Source organism: Oncorhynchus masou, chromosome 12 (assembly GCF_036934945.1).
Source record: "Oncorhynchus masou masou isolate Uvic2021 chromosome 12, UVic_Omas_1.1, whole genome shotgun sequence".
Taxonomy (NCBI): domain Eukaryota; kingdom Metazoa; phylum Chordata; class Actinopteri; order Salmoniformes; family Salmonidae; genus Oncorhynchus; species Oncorhynchus masou.
In genome coordinates, this window is record NC_088223.1 from 50,062,799 (window position 1) to 50,080,314 (window position 17,516).

General features: G+C 46.7%; 1 protein-coding gene across 2 annotated transcripts in view; it reads right to left on the reverse strand.

Moving 5' to 3' along the window:
- The window catches only part of LOC135550297 (pecanex-like protein 3), a 28,490-nt gene that overhangs the window by 530 nt on the left and 10,444 nt on the right, over window positions 1–17,516 (reverse strand). Inside the window, exons 11-33 of one of the 2 annotated variants that reach the window (XR_010457102.1) lie at window positions 17,274–17,431; window positions 16,871–17,024; window positions 16,665–16,697; window positions 16,373–16,544; window positions 16,150–16,260; window positions 15,830–16,031; window positions 12,799–12,904; window positions 11,844–11,936; window positions 11,575–11,725; window positions 11,319–11,463; window positions 10,967–11,144; window positions 9,560–9,668; window positions 9,163–9,292; window positions 8,701–8,759; window positions 8,391–8,606; window positions 7,979–8,232; window positions 7,641–7,871; window positions 7,380–7,486; window positions 7,112–7,259; window positions 5,972–6,477; window positions 5,606–5,781; window positions 5,024–5,433; window positions 2,118–3,401 (exon numbers count right to left, since the gene is read on the reverse strand). Coding sequence is in view for 1 of the 2 variants with exons in the window: in XM_064980966.1 (XP_064837038.1) it covers window positions 3,243–3,401; window positions 5,024–5,433; window positions 5,606–5,781; window positions 5,972–6,477; window positions 7,112–7,259; window positions 7,380–7,486; window positions 7,641–7,871; window positions 7,979–8,232; window positions 8,391–8,606; window positions 8,701–8,759; window positions 9,163–9,292; window positions 9,560–9,668; window positions 10,967–11,144; window positions 11,319–11,463; window positions 11,575–11,725; window positions 11,844–11,936; window positions 12,799–12,904; window positions 15,830–16,031; window positions 16,150–16,260; window positions 16,373–16,544; window positions 16,665–16,697; window positions 16,871–17,024; window positions 17,274–17,431 (4,008 nt within the window). In the remaining variant the exon portion in view is untranslated. Of the gene's footprint in view, window positions 1–14; window positions 3,402–5,023; window positions 5,434–5,605; window positions 5,782–5,971; window positions 6,478–7,111; window positions 7,260–7,379; window positions 7,487–7,640; window positions 7,872–7,978; window positions 8,233–8,390; window positions 8,607–8,700; window positions 8,760–9,162; window positions 9,293–9,559; window positions 9,669–10,966; window positions 11,145–11,318; window positions 11,464–11,574; window positions 11,726–11,843; window positions 11,937–12,798; window positions 12,905–15,829; window positions 16,032–16,149; window positions 16,261–16,372; window positions 16,545–16,664; window positions 16,698–16,870; window positions 17,025–17,273; window positions 17,432–17,516 lie in introns of those variants that run through there. The other variant, XM_064980966.1, reaches the window with a different exon arrangement.

Sequence of the window (17,516 nt, forward strand, 5' to 3'; positions counted from 1 at the left end):
CGACAGGGGAAAGGTAAAATGAAAGCACTCATTGCATTTAATTAGCAAAGGATGACACGAAAAGCTTTAATTTAAATAGGGGGGGGGGGGGGTCACAGAAAACTGTACAGAACTTTTAATATATCGGAATACAGTTTTTAAATAAAACACCCCCCCCCAAATAACTAAAATAATTACAATAAAAAAAACATGGGATGTTTTACATGGGATGGTGTACTATTATACAACATTTGTGCAAAAGAAGTATTAATCGATTCTTCCCAAACTGCATGATTGAATGTGAAGGGCGCCCTTCCACTCGGGAGACGGATCTCTCTTCTGAGAGGAAAACACAAGAGAGAACCTCCCCTAAGACTCAACATAGTGTCTTCCATGAAAAAGAACCAGAAATCCAATAATAATAAAATAGATTTATATATATATATATTTTTTTAAATATATATATTTATATACAAAACATGCTGTACATAAATGGCAGAGATTAAGGAATCCCTTTTATTATAGACACCCAGTTCTGTCCAGTAACTTGTGCTTTCCTTTCTCCCAGTAAGAAAAGTACTCCCTGTTGCTTTGGATATTACACTGAGAATAAGGGGAAAGAAAAACAACAAAAAAAGGGCCCCCGATTACAATGTCTCTGATTTTCCCGAGCCTAGGGAGGACACACGTTAACAAGGGCCGATCAATTAGCTAGATACTGGGTTTTAACATCTGGTAGGCGCCAGCTCCTGTCTGCTCCTCCTCAACAATACCCAAAGACAGCCACGGCGTTAATATTCAATGATCTGACAAACAAAAAGACTCAATTTACATAAGCCCAAGTTCTCAAAATGTGGAGGATGCAACCAAAAGGATGGTTTTAGAAAATGAAGAGACCTGTAGCTCAAGCAGAATGAAAGAAGAACAAAGGGGCAGTAAACCACTGCTGTTTCTGTAGTGGGGGCATCACATTGACTGGCACTTTGAGTAGTGACCCATGAATTCAACCGTGAGGCCCAGACTCCCAAGATTCAGACTAAATTAAACTAGCTACTGCATAATTACCCAGTCTAACTTATGTAGATACCATCTAACCACCTAGCTTTTGAAAACTCCACCCTTCCTGTCTCTTCCCTTTCAGACACAATAAGGAGTAGATCATTCCTATTCGTTACCAATGAGAATGCAGTTTTCCACCTATTAGTTCTTACCCTGTAAGAACAGATTCCCAGAGAAATTTTAGTAGACAGTCCGCTAACTAAAGTGAGAGCTAAGACGGCTAGGGGCGAAAACGAGCATACAAGGCAGTCTTCTAGGACCAGCTTTACACTATGGTACAAAAGGTTATTCCAGATAGCTCTACCATTGATATAAATACATGCCCAGGCAGACCAAGGTACTGCCACATGGATTACTGTAGTGCTGTAAGGCTCTGTAACTCTCTGGACAGACCAGAACGGTGGGAGACGGCCAGCTCGTCTGATATGTGCTCTGGTTAGAGAGATCACGGGAGCGGGTCTCTAGTCTGAAGTGCGTCAAGCGCTTCACTTGCCCGTTAAAAAAGCAGGGTGACAAAAGCAAACGTCTTAAAGTGACTCATCGGGGAACAGTTCCAGTTATATTACACGGCAAATAAAGAGAGGATAACCCTTGGTGAAAGTGTACAGCGGCGACGCCAAAACACGCAGGGCAGAGGTGACGATTAAACAAAAGGCTATTTCGATCGCCGTGTTTCTATCACGCCAGCATGTCAAATAGACAAACCCTTTTAACAGTCTCCCAGGTGTGGTCAATAATAAATATGCCATCTTTGTTTTGAATATTTATTCAACTTGGTTTGTTTCCAACTAAAACGCTGGAGGTAAGTGAAGCACAAACAGTAGTTGTAGGTATAGTAGTACTAGCAGGAGGTGCAGAAGCAGTAGTTTACTAGTAAGAGGAGCTGGCACTGTAGCTGGAGGCAAGGAAAGCAGAAGGGCCTCTGTCAGAGCCCCTCCCACCGTCTAGTCCACAGCTGATTGGATCAGGTCAGGGCCGAGAGTGGTCGGTCACTAGGGTAACTCCACGGGCTAGCCTATAGCCACCGAGGAGGTTGTGATTATTCAAGTAAAGTAAAAAGATAAAGACATTCCACTCACCCCGAAAATAGGAAACAAAAATCTAAAAAGGCTTTAGAAAGAACAATCCCAGTTTAGAATCGTGTGGTCTGAACAATCTCCTCCCGTTCCTGTACAATGGGCACCATCTTTGTCCAGAGTCATATCTCCCTAGACCTCCCCAAATTCAGAGCTTGTGTCCAGGCTTGACTGGATTGTAAACTCTGCCGGGAAAAAGCACCGCATGTTGGAAAAGGTGGGAGTAGGCGGGAGTCTTATCCCTGAAACAAGCTCCTTGACAGAACGCTTGAGATTGTTGATGCGTCAGAAACACCTGAACGAGCATGAGGGTGTTTCTACAGGGAGGCGCTGTTGGAATGTGGGTGGTATGCTGGGGGAGGTGGGGTGTTGATATTGACTGGTCATATGATGTGACCCATGCAGTTTCACAGTGGATTTCCCCACAGTGAATTCTTTCTACAGTGAAGCAGCAGGTTGGAGCAGGAATGGGGATTAAAGAACAAGGCTTGTTATGGTAGTAACTCTGGCTTCACCTGTACATACAGCAACATAGGATATTGGCATTCCCTTTTTGGATTCGTTATGCTGTTGCTGCTGCTGCTGGTGGATCTCAGGTGAAGGAGAGGAGAAACGAGGGGTTTTTCCCCTATATATAATTTTAAAAAACTAACTAAACATTACACAACATCCCTTACAATTGCACTGGCTTTTTGGCCTGCTAGAGTTACCATAGTTATGGCCAAAAGGTTGTCCACAGAAACTCTGAGGGTGTATCGGGCGAGAGCTCCTGTTTCAAGTCCTAGGAGGGGACATGGTGAATGGGGTTTTTTGGGAAGGGGGGGGGGGTTGGTGCATACATTTTGTTTTTACATGCATCCTTACGGTGGCTCGATGAGAGGCAGATGAATGTACTTAAACCTCCCAGATCCATCCAGTATTGCAAAGGCTGGAAAACATTTACAAATGAACATGTTGAGAGGTTGTGATCTGCCAGAGATGTAGCGAACCTCAGAGTCCAGTTCTCTTTGGAATGACTCCGGGAAGCTGGAATGAGTCCAGTCTGAGCCGGTCAGGCCCACTCTAGAACTGGCCGTGGTGGTGGTGTGCGTTGTCTGCAAGGGTTCTCATGTGTTCTCCAGTGCAGACTCAATCCAGGTGCTCAAGTAAAGGCAGCTCTGTGGACTCCTCCCGGGGGGCGGGGCTGGGGGGCTCCCCTGTAGTGAGGGTCGTGGTCTCAGCGGACTGGGTAACGCCCAGTGGGTCCTGGGTTGGGCTGGCCTCAAGCCGGGCTGCAGGTGGAGTAGACTGGAACACAGAGTGACAAGACGTAAATAGCCTCAGTTTCCACTGCAACAAATTACCATCATTAAATCAATCGCAAAACCATACCATCGTTCTGGAGGATGTTACGTGCTGCAGCGACATTATTCTCATGTGTTCATGATAGGGCTGACCCCGTTTTTAAAAATCGACTGGTCGGTTTGTCTGCCGGTCGACCAAGTTTTTATTTTTTTTTGCCGAGCAGTCTAAAATGTATATTAAAAACATTTTTATGGCACATGACACCTGTCTGATTGACACCTGTCTCAGTGGACTAATCCATTGCAGAGGCCACGGGGGTGGCACAACAGTATCACCAGTAGTACATTTACTGTTAATTCCCATAATTTCTAATCTACGTTTGTCTGGTTACGGTCATTTCGGTTAATGCATTCAACGCATTATTATTAGTCTTTTACCGTTCTCATTGCCGGGGTAGACCTAGGCTACACTTGTGAGGAACACATTTCGGTTTATTTCCTTCCATTTAAGAGGTTGTCAATTTACGAATTGTCATTTGTTTGTAGCGCTCCTGTCAATGTTGAGGAAGGACGAGCACCTGATTATACATAGAAGTAGGCCGAAATGTGCCCGTTTGGGGATCTCATAGTGTTTCTGATTGTCTCTGATTGTCAAGTAAACAGTAAGTCAAGTAAGTCTGTTTTTACATCTGTTGAGAGTGAAAATAGTTCCTCAACGTTGCTTAATTTGAAATATCTTCCCAGTTCTCTTTTGATAACCACTCAGCATGAAAGAAGAAAAAAAAAAAAGTCATAAAATAGGTGTACCTGATTACTTCTTAAAACTGGCACAAATAGCCTACAGCTGTGTGTCTGTCCGGCGCTCACTGGAGCGGAAACGGAAGGCCCAGAATATTTTGTATGTTGCAAGTTTGCTAGTACCAGCTTCAGGCCCAAGTTAATAGTTGATACAATGTTTCAAGTTCCTTGTAGACAGGCCTTGCATAGCCAATGTGATTTATAGGATATTCATTTTATCAGGACATTTTCTACCTGCAGGCTGCAATGTTTTTATTTGTTGGCTTTATGTAGGCTATTTTGACATAGTTGGCAATGGCAATAGAAATAATTTTTTAAAATTCAGATTAACCACATGAAAATGATTTTGAGATACAAAGACTATAATGTAAATAAAATGAAACTGTGCATCTGGCACACAGATCAGTAAAAAGGGTAAGATAAATTGGCACTCCAAATGCAAAAGGTTGCAGACCCCCTGGTGTAGCCTATTAGGAGCGTAGCAGCAGGGGTCTAACAGTAGAATCTGCCAAAGCCAGCAGCAGCGGAAGGAAGAGGGTCGGGAACAGTTGATTTTTTAAATTCTGGTAAGGTTGATCTCTGGCTCCCTCGAGTCATTAAATCAGTGTGTTTAAAGCATCAGACAAGCTCAGTAGTCTACATATAGTTGATTTTATTAACACACATATGGTGTCTATATATATATATATATATATATATATGGAAAAATACACATTTGAACATTTCAACCCATCGATGAGCTTTTTAGCCGAGAACGGCCCTAGTTCATAAAGACAGTCACGCTATGCTCTAGCTCTCACACACACCGCGTTGTTTTACTATCCTCACCTGTGTCCGTATGCACGGAGACCCTCCGCTGTCACTCTCAGCGGAGGCTGGCCCGTTGAAGCCTTTCCTGCCAGACAGGCTCCACTTCCCGTAGAGGCCCTCATAGTGCAGCCCGCTGCCCTGCCCCAGGCCATGTCCTGTCCGTCCGGACCCTCTGTGGACCCCCTCCTGGAAGCTGCCTGGGCAGAAGCGCTCTGGGCCGGGCAGGGAAGGCATGGCCACAGAGCTACTGAAGGACAGCTGGGAGCTGGACAGGTGCTGGCCCAGGAGACCCTGGATGGATGAGGTCCGGTGGAGAGAGGTGACCAGCCCAGCGTCCATCCTGCCCTCTGACTGGCTGAGCAGGGCCAAGGGGAGGGGCTGAGGGTGGTGGGGCCAGGTGGGGGTGGGGCCCACAGGGTTGTCAGTTCCTACGGTGACAACGAGAGGCATTTCATACACATTACAGAAAGCAATCATTACACAAACTTTTCCATGGCTGCGTTATCAGCATACTGACAGTATTGACATTGTTATAATAGCTAGCAGCAGTTAAACAGTGGACATCCGAGGCTGTAGTGAGTGGCGGGGTCCTGGGCTCACCCATGGGGGGGTGGATGGAGGTGAAGTGGGGCTGGGGCAGGGGCAGGCTGGAGGCCGGGGTGCTCTGGGTGGTGTGAGCCGCTGGGTTGTTGGAGATGGAGGTGGATCCGCCGCCGCAGTCCGAGTCCTCGATGTTCCCTCCACTGTTGCAGCCAGCCCCACAACCCTTCTGTAACCTGTAGGGGGGAGACAGAGTTAAAATCCAACTGTCTTATCGCACACGGTCAGTGGGCGTGTGCGAGAGAGAGCGGGAGAACATCCGTGTATGGCATGTGCGTGATAGTATGAGAACTTCGCAGGGATATCTGGCTGTGTGCGTGTATCAGCACTACCATGGCTACTGCAGGCTGTGTAATGTAAGTGTACCTGTCCCAGCTGCTGATGAGCCAGGTGTAGATGTTATGGGGGCTAACAGGCCCCCCCCAGACGGAGCGGAGCTGGGTGTGCCCCCCTGCGTAGGAGGTGGTGAGGGGCGACACGTAGATGGGGTAGCCGATGGGCTGATCACATGACGAGTTGATCATGTTCCTCAGGGCCTGCTTGGCATTCTGTATGCTGCCGCGCTCCGGGTTCCGGTTCCGCAGGAACACCAGCTCCTGCTGCTGGCCCGCCCACAGCCCGCGTACACACTCCCTGTTCACCTTGATGACCCTGAAGCTGAGGAACCGCTTGTTGAGCATGATGATCTTGTACTCGTCGCTGCCGTCGTCCATGACGTGGCGCAGGGCCAGCAGCGACGGCATGTTGGCCAGGATGGCGCTGCGCCACACCGGGTCGCCCTCGTGGCTGATCAGCATCTTCTCCTCGTTGGCAGTGATGGCGTCGTACAGAACCACCGGGTCCTCGTACTCGTCTGGGGACGTGAAGTGGTCCTGTTGGGGACGGGGTCGGAGAGGATACTTTTTTAGTGTGAGTGATGTCATCATTAAGCTTCTTAGTCTCAGCTCTGGCCACCACAGTGTTTCTAAAATAAATCGTCAATTCTTAGGGTGCGCTCGTAAATTTGCTCTGGCAATCTACTCCGAGTTCAGAGCACTCTGGTTTGAGTGTGCCCGAGCTCAGAAAGGTTGTTGAATTTACAAAACAATCTGGTGTCAGTAAACATTGGCAAAAAAAAACAAAAAACAATACAATTGTTGCCGGTAACACAGTTGCAGTCATTAACCCCTTGGGATAACAAAAACAGCCTAACCAGCTCTGCTAGGGTGAGTAAAAGGGTCAGAGTGAGGTGTTCTCCCATTTGTGTCTGGAAGGAGCTAGCAAGCAAGCTAGCCAGCCAGCCAACTTTAGCCATTTACCCCGAGTGCTTGACTGTGGTCGTGAGAGGGAAACGCTCTGAATTTACAAACGGACAATCTGACAACGCTTTTAAATTCTACGAACAGCCCAGAGCGCACGTTTGACACTCCAGAGTGAATTTACGAACGCACCCTTTAGCGTGGGCGATGACATTACATTGACCACCATACTGTCTGTATTAAGTCACGCCCATATGATAGGTCTTACCTGGTGCAGTTTGAGGGACATGCGCACCCCGGGGGCCACCACCCTGTTCAACAGGTCCATGTCAGCAAACACCCACTCGTCCCTGGGAGAGGTGATGCGGAAGTCCCCCTTGAAGAGGGCGTGGAGGCCGTACAGGAAAGGCTCCAAGCTGACAGGCGGGGTACAAACGTACGGATAGTCACCGTCGGTTATACGCCATCACATTAGAGACATATCACACGCTCCCTGCAGTTAGCGAACAGACAGACCTTCCGGCCCTGGGACTTACCTGGCTGACATGCTGTGGGAGGCTGTGCCCAGAGCCCGTCTCCCCAGGATGCAGAGGCCAAAACACAGGGTGATCAGCGGAGAATCCCTCTCGCTGTCCTCCACTGGCTATAACACAAAGCATTTCATTAAGCTAGTCGGCTGATAACACTAACGACATTGCTATGGAAAGTTCTGGTTTAAAAAAAAATATATATATATATACTTTTTTTTTTACGTGAATTGACAGCTACACAACAGTAACATGAGAAGGAACACTAACCGTTGGGCGTCTGCTGTTGCAGTACTGGATCCAGTCCAGGTAGACCATACAGAAGGCAGTGGGGGTGACGCCAGAGGCCCTGTGGTCGTAGTCCTCGTCTATGTTCAGGTTGAAAGTTGGGTCACTGTCCACGTAGGCCGGGCCCAGGCAGGGCCGCAGCGCCTCCTGGACCGTCTCATTGGCCAGCCACTCCTCCAGTTTAGGAGAGCGACTCACGTAGAAGATGATGCTCTACGGGAGAGGAAACACTGGTTACAGACCGGGCCATCAACTGTTCAAATGACATGTTATTGTATCTCATTTTACAGTTCACTGTGTGTTCAGGATGGATCACAAACCTTGACGTAGTAGGTGATGAGGATCTTGCGCAGGTCGAACACCTGCAGCATGGAGGCGGCGTTGTTGTCGCTGATGCTGTAGCCCTCCAGGACGTACTTGGTGGCGGCCACCTCCCAGGCCAGCCAGCGCTGGCCGAACGCCGCATTGAAGGAGAGCATGTGGGGCAGGTGGCCTGGCTCACAGCAGCAGCAGCCCTCGTCCTCCTCCACCCCTTCGGTGATGGCCTCCACCTCCCGCTGCTGGCAGTAGGTACCTGGGGGAGAGACACCAGGAGAGGGGGATGAGGGAAAATGACAGAGAGAGAAAAGATAGTATTTGAACTTGGCCGCCTCACCATTAAAACCTACTACCACATTGAACTCGGTTCCATAAAAGCTCATTCTAGCCCAAACCCTCTCCCCTCCTCCTCACCCCTGAACTCCAGCCCCCTCAGCTGGAAGGTGACCAGGCCGTTGCCGATCTCGATGACGTGCACCAGGGCGTTGAGGTAGTCGGAGGCCAGGATGAAGCAGTCTCCTGTGGTGTAGTTTCCCCAGCGTCCCAGCAGCAGGTCCCCACACAGGCTGTGCTGCAGAGAGCGCGTCAGGTGCTCATAGAAGATGGAATTCAGGTTGTTGTCGTCAGCACCTGGAAGAGAGGGGACCACAGGCATGAGAGCAGAGTCGTTTTAAAGAATGATGACTCGCGTTAGATGAGGGGAAGGAAGACTGCGGCAGCTGACCTGGGTTGCGGTCCAGCTGGGTGGCCAGTCGCGTGTTGGAGTGATCAACCCTCTTGGTGCTGGAAAGACAGATATTACGTTAACCAGGCGACACAGAGGCTCAAGAAACTGCTGTAAAAGTGTGGTGACTTGTGTAAAATGGTAACGCAGTCTGCTAGCTTTCACGGCATCGAGCAATAATCTCCTTAATCCGGTTTTAACATTGACCTCTGAACGTCAACAAGCAACTGCTAGAGGCATGGGGTTTAATCATTAGTCCAAAACATTTTTCAATGGAAACCGTTTACTCTATGCAGAAAACGTTTTGCCCACGAAAACAAGAGTTGCTATTGGACGCATTTAGGTAGGTCCATCCCTGTTTCGTTCCCTTTGTTTCTGTTTGGTTCCTAGTGATCACACCCACCTGATCTGAACAATGCCCATCTCTACATCTCTTGGGCTCCTGGAAAGTAAAGAACTCACTTGTAGTCTCTCTCCCAGAACTTGACGGGCCTGGTGTAGGAGGTGACGAACACAGCACTGCCCAGGACAGGGTTAAGAGGGGTGGAGAAGAGAGCCGAGAACACGGCCTGGACAAACAGCATGGCTGAGTCTGAGAGTTAGGTTAAGGAGCTCTAACAGACAACACTAACACACAGGACATCCAATGCGCACAGCATTTAGTGTTGTTCAAACACTTTTTCTCATGGGCAAATGAGAAACATTGTAAATGAGGACTTGTTCTCAACATGCCTACCTGGTTAAATAAAGGTGAAATAAATCAAATAAAAACAGGGAGTGCAGAAAGAACTTTTGTTTCACAAGGATGGAGTCTAACCAACAGTTTTCTGCTGATCACAGAGCCAGTGTACAGGGATACGGGGCACAGCGAAGGGCTGGGCGAAGGCGTGGAAGGCAGAGCCCCAGGTGATCTGCCAGGGAGCGATGTAGGTGAGGACAAAACGCAGCTTGTAGAGCAGGTCCCAGAGCTGTAATGAGAAACCATCCAATCTAATGTGAGCGATCAAACACCGAGTCCAGTCATTTCTCAATGTAACGTTCTTGCGTAGCCAGAAATGACTTAAGGGAAATTTCAAACATGTTCAACGTCATATGCATCAATCTCCAGCACCACCCTAACATCAACATACCGTATATGAAAATGGCACGTTTCTATGTTTTGCATTAAAAAAAAGAGTAGAAGATACGTTTTTCAAATGACATCGGTGTGCATCATGTGATTTTAACTAAGTGTTAGTAGGCATTGCCTGTTCATTGGTTGATGTCGTCACTGGAAACACTATTCTTCCTCTATCTGTTCACACACAAAAAACATAGAAACACTCCATTTTAACATACAGCGTGTGTTGATAGTGGGGTGGTGCTGATGATTATGACGTGGGAAAATGATGACATTTGCCTTTAAGGGTCAGAGTGTACAACTACGCTGAACAAAAATATCAACGGAACATGTAAAGTGTTTGTACCAAGTGTTTGTTTCATGAGCTGAAATAAAAAAATGAAATTTTCCATATGCACGAAAAGCTTATTTCTCTCAAATGTTGTGCACAACTGTTTGTTTTATATCCATGTAATTAAGCATTTCTCATTTGCCAAGAAAATCCATCCATCTGACAGGTGTGGCATATGCATGATCATATCACAGGTGCACCTTGTGCTGGGGAAAATAAAAGGCCAATTTAAAATGTCTAGTTTTGTCACAATGCCACAGAAGTTTTGAGGGAGCGTGCAATTGACACGCTGACTGCAGGAATGTCCACCAGAGCTGTTGCCAGAGAATTTTAGGTACATTTCTCTACCATAAGCTGCCTCCGTTGTTTTAGAAAATATGGCAGTACGCCCAACCGGCCTCACAATCGCAGAGTGTAACCACGCCAACCCAGGGCCTCCACAACTTCACCTGTGGGATCATCTGAAGGGGGGGGGGGGGTGCTGAGGAGTATTTGTGTGTGTTATAAAGCCCTTTTGTGGGGAAAAACTGATTCTGATTGGGTGGGCCTGGCAGCCAAGTGTGTGGGCCTATGCCCTCCCAGGCCCACCCATAGCTGCAACCCTGCCCAGTGATGTGAAATCCATAGATTAGGGCCTAATGAATTTATTTCAATTGACTGATTTCCTTATATGGACTAACTCAGTAAAACATTTTTAAATGTCACATGTTGCATTTATATATTTTTGTTCAGTATACATACAGCTAAGTATGTGTAGGTACTTTCATTTGGTTGAATTTGTGCAAAACCAAGTCCCAGGGAGGAGTATTCTGTACCTTGCTGAAAAGGATGGACATGAAGAAGTAGTCGAGCAGGAAGGTCTCTGAGAAGTGTGGGTAGTCGAAGAGGAAGAAGAGGGCGGTGAAGGACAGCGTGACGTACTGCAGAGACGGGGCGCAGAAAGACGAGCGCAGCAGCTTCATCCCCGCCAGAGAGATGAAGAGAGCACGGCCGCTGGAGGAGGGGGGGAGAGAGAGAGAGAGAGAGGAGAGGGACATCAAAACACATTAATTGGGCAAATACAAAGCGTAGTCTCAATAAACTTCAACTCTGACTGGACAGATAGATGGGATGAGGGAGAGGAATGTGTGGTGAGGTTGGTAAAAGGGGATGGCTTGAGCTGCTTACTAGATGTCAAGCTCCTTGGGTTTCAGGCTGACGCGCTGCGCCTCTGTAGTGAGGGAGTTGAGCACTACAGCCGGATAGATAACGTACTTCTCCACACACTGCAGCCACGCATACAGCTTCTCGAACCACATCAACTGGGCGGCATCTGGGACGGACAGGGCATGGCAAGACAAATCAAGGACAAACCTCAGGCCTCGACACAATTCTTCAGGGTGTGTGAACGTGTGCGTTTAGGGGGCGGCGTGTTGCTACTTACCGCGGACCTCGAACTGGCTGTACTCTCGAGAACGGAGCACGGGGTGGGCCAGGCAGAACCAGGGCAGCTGCTTGCGGAGCTGAGGCAGCAGGTAGTGTGTGAGGAAGCCCACCACCCCGGCCACCATGTACAGGATGTAACTTAGAGCAGGCTGGAGGGGAGGGAGACAAGGTTTCACTGGTGAGTGTCATAGAAAACCAGAAGGGTTTCTCTCTAGATATTGAAACGTCATATCGTCCATCTACAGTTGACAAGGTGAGTTGACTGACCTGCAGAGCGATGAACACGGTGCTGGCACTGATGGCAAACGTGATGACAGCCATGAGGGGACACATGACCAGGTCTGAGTGAAAAATCTCTCTCTGTAAAAAACCCAGACAGAGAGAGATGAAAACCTCAGACCACCAACCGCATTCAAACATTTATGTTATATACACTGAGCGGACAAAACATTAGGAACATCTTCCTAATATTGAGTTGCAACCCTTTGCCCTCTCGGAACAGCTTCAATTCGTCGTCGCATTGGACTTTACAAGGTGTCGAAAGCCTTCCACAGGGATGTTTCCCACAGTTGTGTCAAGTTGGCTTGATGTCCTTTGGGTGGTGGATCATTCTTGATACACACGGGAAACTGTGGTGTGAAAAACCCAGCAGCGTTGCAGTTCTTGACACACTCGCATCTATTACCATACCCCGTTCAAAGGCACTTAAATCTTTTGTCTTGCCCATTCACCCTCAATGGCACAAATACACAATCCATGTCTCAATTGTCTCAAGGCTTAAAAATCCTTCTTTAACCTGTCAGCTCCCCTTCATCTACACTGATTGAAGTGGATTTAACAAGTGCCATCAGTAAGTGATAATAGCATTCACCTGGTCAGTCTGTGTCACTCACATAATGCTTGGTTTGAGTCCCAAATAGCACCCTATTCCCTACATAGTGTAACCTCTTGTGTATAGCCTCGTTATTGTTATTTTTACTGCTGCTCTTATTTGTTACTTTTATTTCTTATTTTTCTTTAGGTATTTTTCTTAAAACTGCGTTGTTGGTTAAGGGCTTGTCAGTAAGCATTTCACTACAGGGTGTTGTATTCGGGCGCATGTGACAAATACAATTTGATTTGATAGGGCTCTGGTTAAAAAGTAGTGCACTATGGGCCTTGGTCAAAAGTAGTGCACTATACAGTGAATGACGTGCCATTTGGGACGCATCCTTGATCTTACCACAGAGTCGCGTAGTTTCCCGGGCAGGGGGTCTTTGATCTCCAGAGGAGGCTCCTCCGGGGTCCGGCTCTCCAGCTCGGGAAAGAACTTAGAGCGGACCAGAGACCTAGAGAGAAAACCACAGAGTGTAATGTATGATATGAGTGACAGGGTAGAGTTGATCTTAGGACAGTAGCTAGGATCAAGGAATATTAGTGAGTTTCAAGGTACCAGTAGGTATAGATATAGATAGAGATATATAGATAGAGATATAGATATATAGATAGAGATATATAGATATATATAGATATGTATATCTACACACACACACATATGTCATCTACATCATTGTAGGAACTAGAAGCACAAGCATTTCGCTACACTCGCATTAACATCTGCTAACCATGTGTATGTGACAAATAAAATTTGATTTGAACTTATTCATCATAAAATCAACACAGAGATACTAATGAGCTGTCCATTGACCAGACAGAGAGCAGTAAAAAGTAGTGTTGTCAACGATACCAGAATGTTGACTTCGATACTGATAACAGGTTTAGTATCACGATGATAAAACGATACCACACCAAGAAAAAAAAAAACGAAAGAAAGAAAGCGGGGATGCACTGTGAGATGGTCAGTTCTGGTTACTTTTTTGAAAAGGAGATTCAACTCCAAAATGAACACAAATCAAATGAAACAACCAATCCCTGATGCAATCTGTTTATGTCTTAAAATCAACTTGGGTAAAAACATAGGTACAGCAGACCTCCTTCCTGTATGGGACACTTTAAAAAAAATGTGCCTTTGGAGGACATGCAATTCAAAACTCATCTTTAAAATAAAATGTAGTTAGTGTTCATCTTTAAAAAAAAAAGGAAATAGAGGAACTAACAGTACAGATAGAATAGCGTTGTTAACTTATATGCTGACCAAACCGGATGTACTCGTGATTTTGTTCGCCCACACCAGAAGTGATCAGGACACGCAGGTTGAACTATCAAAACAATCTCTGAAACCAATTATATTAATTTGAGGACAGGTCAACAAGTCTTAAACATTTAATGGCAATTTAGCTAGCTAGCTTGCTGTCGCTCGCTAATTTGTCCTGGTATATAAACATTGGGTTGTTATTTTACCTCAAATGCACAAGGTCCTCTACCACGTCAATTAATCCACAGATAAAACGGTAAACCGAATTAGTTTCTCGACATATCTCCTCCTTTCGTCAGGCTTCTTTTTCTTCTTTGGACTTTATATGGCGGTTGGCAACCAACTTTACAGCATTACTAAAACCAACCGGAGTGTGGTCCTAAGCTCATTTTTCAATTCCCCACGTGGGTATATGCTCCTACCAACCAATGAGGAGATGGGAGAGGCCGGACTTGCAGCGTGTTGAGCGTCACAAATAGAACCAATTGCTATTTTAGCGCTTGGCTACACAGACGCTTGCTTGAGGCGCGCGAGCAGTGTGGGTGCAATGATTGAATAACATGCATGTGTACATTTATTTGCAATGCTCGCACATGCTGTGGTTAGCATGTAAAGGGGCCTAGCCCAAATCATGAAAAACAGCCCCAGACCATTATTCCTCCTCCACCAAACTTTACAGATGCCACTATGCATTCGGGCAGGTGGCGTTCTCCTGGCATCCGCCAAACCCAAATTCAGCCATCAGACTGCCAGACGGTGAAGCGTGAATCATCACTCCAGAGAACGCGTTTCCACCGCTCCAGAGTCCAATGGTAGAGAGCTTTACACCACTCCTACCGACACTTTGCATTGCGCATGATGGTCTTAGGCTTGTGTGCGGCTGCTCGGCCATGGAAACCCATTTCACGAAGCTCTTGACGAACAATTATTATGCTGACGTTGCTTCCAGAGGCAGTTTGGAACTCGGTAGTGAGTGTTGCAACCGAGGACAGACGATTTTTACAAACTGCGCATTTCTAGCACTCGGCTGTGCAGTTTTGTGAGCTTGAGTGGTCTCCCACTTCGCGGCTGAGCCGTTGTTGCTCCTACACGTTTCCATTTCACAATAACAGCACAGTTGACCGGGGCAGCTCTAGCGGGGCAGAAATTTGACAGTCAAGTGGCGACTCCGGGATGCTGGCCTTCTAGGCCGAGTTCCTCTGTCTTGTGTCTGTTCTTTTGCCCATCTAAATATTTTATTTATGGAGATATGGCTTTTCTTTGCAACTCTGCCTAGAAGGCCAGCATCCCGAAGTCGCCTCTTCTTCTTCACTGTTGACGTTGAAACTAGTGTTTTGCGAGTACTATTTCATGAAGCTGCCAGTTGAGGACTTGTGAGGCGTCTGTTTCTCAAATTAGACACTCTACTGTACTTGTCCTCTCGCTCAGTTGTGCACCGGGCCCTCCCAATCCTCTTTCTATTCTGGTTAGAGCCCGTTTGTGCTGTTCTATGAAGGGAGTAGTACACAGCGTTGAACGAGATCTTCAGTTTCTTGGCTTTTTCTTGCATGGATTTTCAGAAGTTAGTTATTTGTTTCTGGCCATTTTGAGCCTGTAATCGAACCCACAAATGCTCCAGATACTCAACTCGTCTAAAGAAGGACAGTTTCTTTGCTTATTTAATCAGGACAACAGTTTTCAGCTGTGCTAACATAATTGCAAAAGGGTTTTCTAATGATCAGAGTCTTTTAAAATTATAAACTTGGATAAACTGACACAACGTGCCATTGGAATATAAGAGTGATGGTTGCCGGTAATGGGCCTCTGTACACCTATGTAGATATTCCATAAAAAATCTGCCGTTTCCAGCTACAATAGTAATTTACAACATTAACAATGTCTGCACTGTATTTCTGATCAATTTGATGTCATTTTAAAAATGAACAAAACATGTGCTTTTCTTTCAAAAACAAGGACATTTCTAAGTGACCACAAACTTTTGAACGGCAGTGTATTTATTTTAAAAACAATATTTATGAATACATAATTCTAATACCGGACCGTTTTTCATGTTGTAGTTGCGAAAAACTACAGAGGTTTCGGTATGACATGCAACACTAAAGAGTAGAGGTATACTGACCACAGGATGACAGGGTCACTGCTTTGGCGGCTCAGGTGGTAGGAGAGGGCCAGGAGCAGACCACAGAACACTGAAAACAGCACTGGCACATGGGGATGTTCCCAGGGCGCATTGATAGCCCCGAGGCAGAATCCATAGAGCAAAGAGGCCACCAACACACTGCGTAACAGGCTGTAAAGCGACGACAAGGGGCTGGTGGTGGCTGTGGAGAGAAACCAAAACACACACACAGGGTCAAAAGGCATCACTCAACAAAAAAAGCAGAGAATTTACTTTGTGAATTATAGTGAATGGCATCTCACTGTTTGGTCCCGTCTTACCTGTTCCCCCAAAAATGTGCATGTCGACCTGCTCCAGCAGACACATGAGGAAGGTATTGACCTGAGGTAGAAGCCCAAAAAGGAAAATGACGGGGAAACACAAGGCAAACACTGTGGGGGAAGAAAGAGACAGATGGAGAAAGGACTTGAATGAGTTGGTTGGTCGCAACACGATACAAAAGACATAAAAGCACACAGCTAGAAGTTGCCAACACTGACTGACCTATGAGCACGTCCCTGGCACAGAGCAGGAAGTGAGCGGAGAAGAAGGTGACGCCGTAGAGTGAGAAGGGCTGCAGATGGCCTGAGCGCCCCGTCAAGTCTAACACCCAGATGAGAGCACAGCACAGGCAGAAGTAGACGGGCCGACTGTATACGATGACCCAGTTATGGCCCTGACGGGTTAGACCAGACAGTCATCAGGGTGTGCCATCAAAAACAAGAATCAACGATAGATAGGTTACCAACTTGATAATGACCAAGACAGATGGTTGTGAATGACATCACCCACTTACATGCATTGGGGAGGCAGCATCTGGTTGAACACTCTGAGGAAGGAGAGAGTCATGTCAAGCGTGAACATTAGTTTACTTCAAGTTAACACTGGTCTATTGCGGTTCCACAAACGTGTCGGCAGTTGAATTTTTTTTACTGTATAACTGTTTTAATAAAAAGGAATCGAATAGAACTTCATTGAGTCCTTATGACTTGTGTCGCGTACCTTCAGTAGTGAGTACTGACAGCTGGCGATGACCAGGCAGAACTGGAAGACCCAGATGTCCCTGAAGAAGCCCTCCAGGAGCAGCAGGAACCCCAGGAAGGCCACCATGCTGGCCAGCACCACCGCAAACACATTCTCTCCTACACCACGGTTCCTAGAGGACAGACACAATGGAGGATAGGTCATTTACTATCCAGGGTTGCAAAATTCCAGTAACGTTTACAAAAATGCCCAGGTTTCCCAGAAAATGCTATATTTTTTGGGAAAAGCAGTAACCCTAACACTGTCACTCCACAGTATAGAAAATAACCTCTTAACCAAACCTTGGCTTCCTCCTCAGTACAGATTACAAACATTGGATCATATTACCACTGCGATAAACTAGCCCGCTGCTGTGTCTCACCTGTCCAGTAGCGCCAGCAGGGCCAGGCGGTCGTAGCGTACCCTCAGCGACTTCCCTGGCAGCACCCAGAAACGGTAGTACTGTTTGGGCTTGGCCTTCTCCTCGATCATCAGCGTGTTCTCGTGGGACTCATGCAGGGACTCATGGTCCAGGTCAAACTGGAGACAGAGAGGGGGATTCAAGTCAAACATCATGCGTATTAATAAAATAAATCAATAAAGCCACATTTACAGGAATATGCCA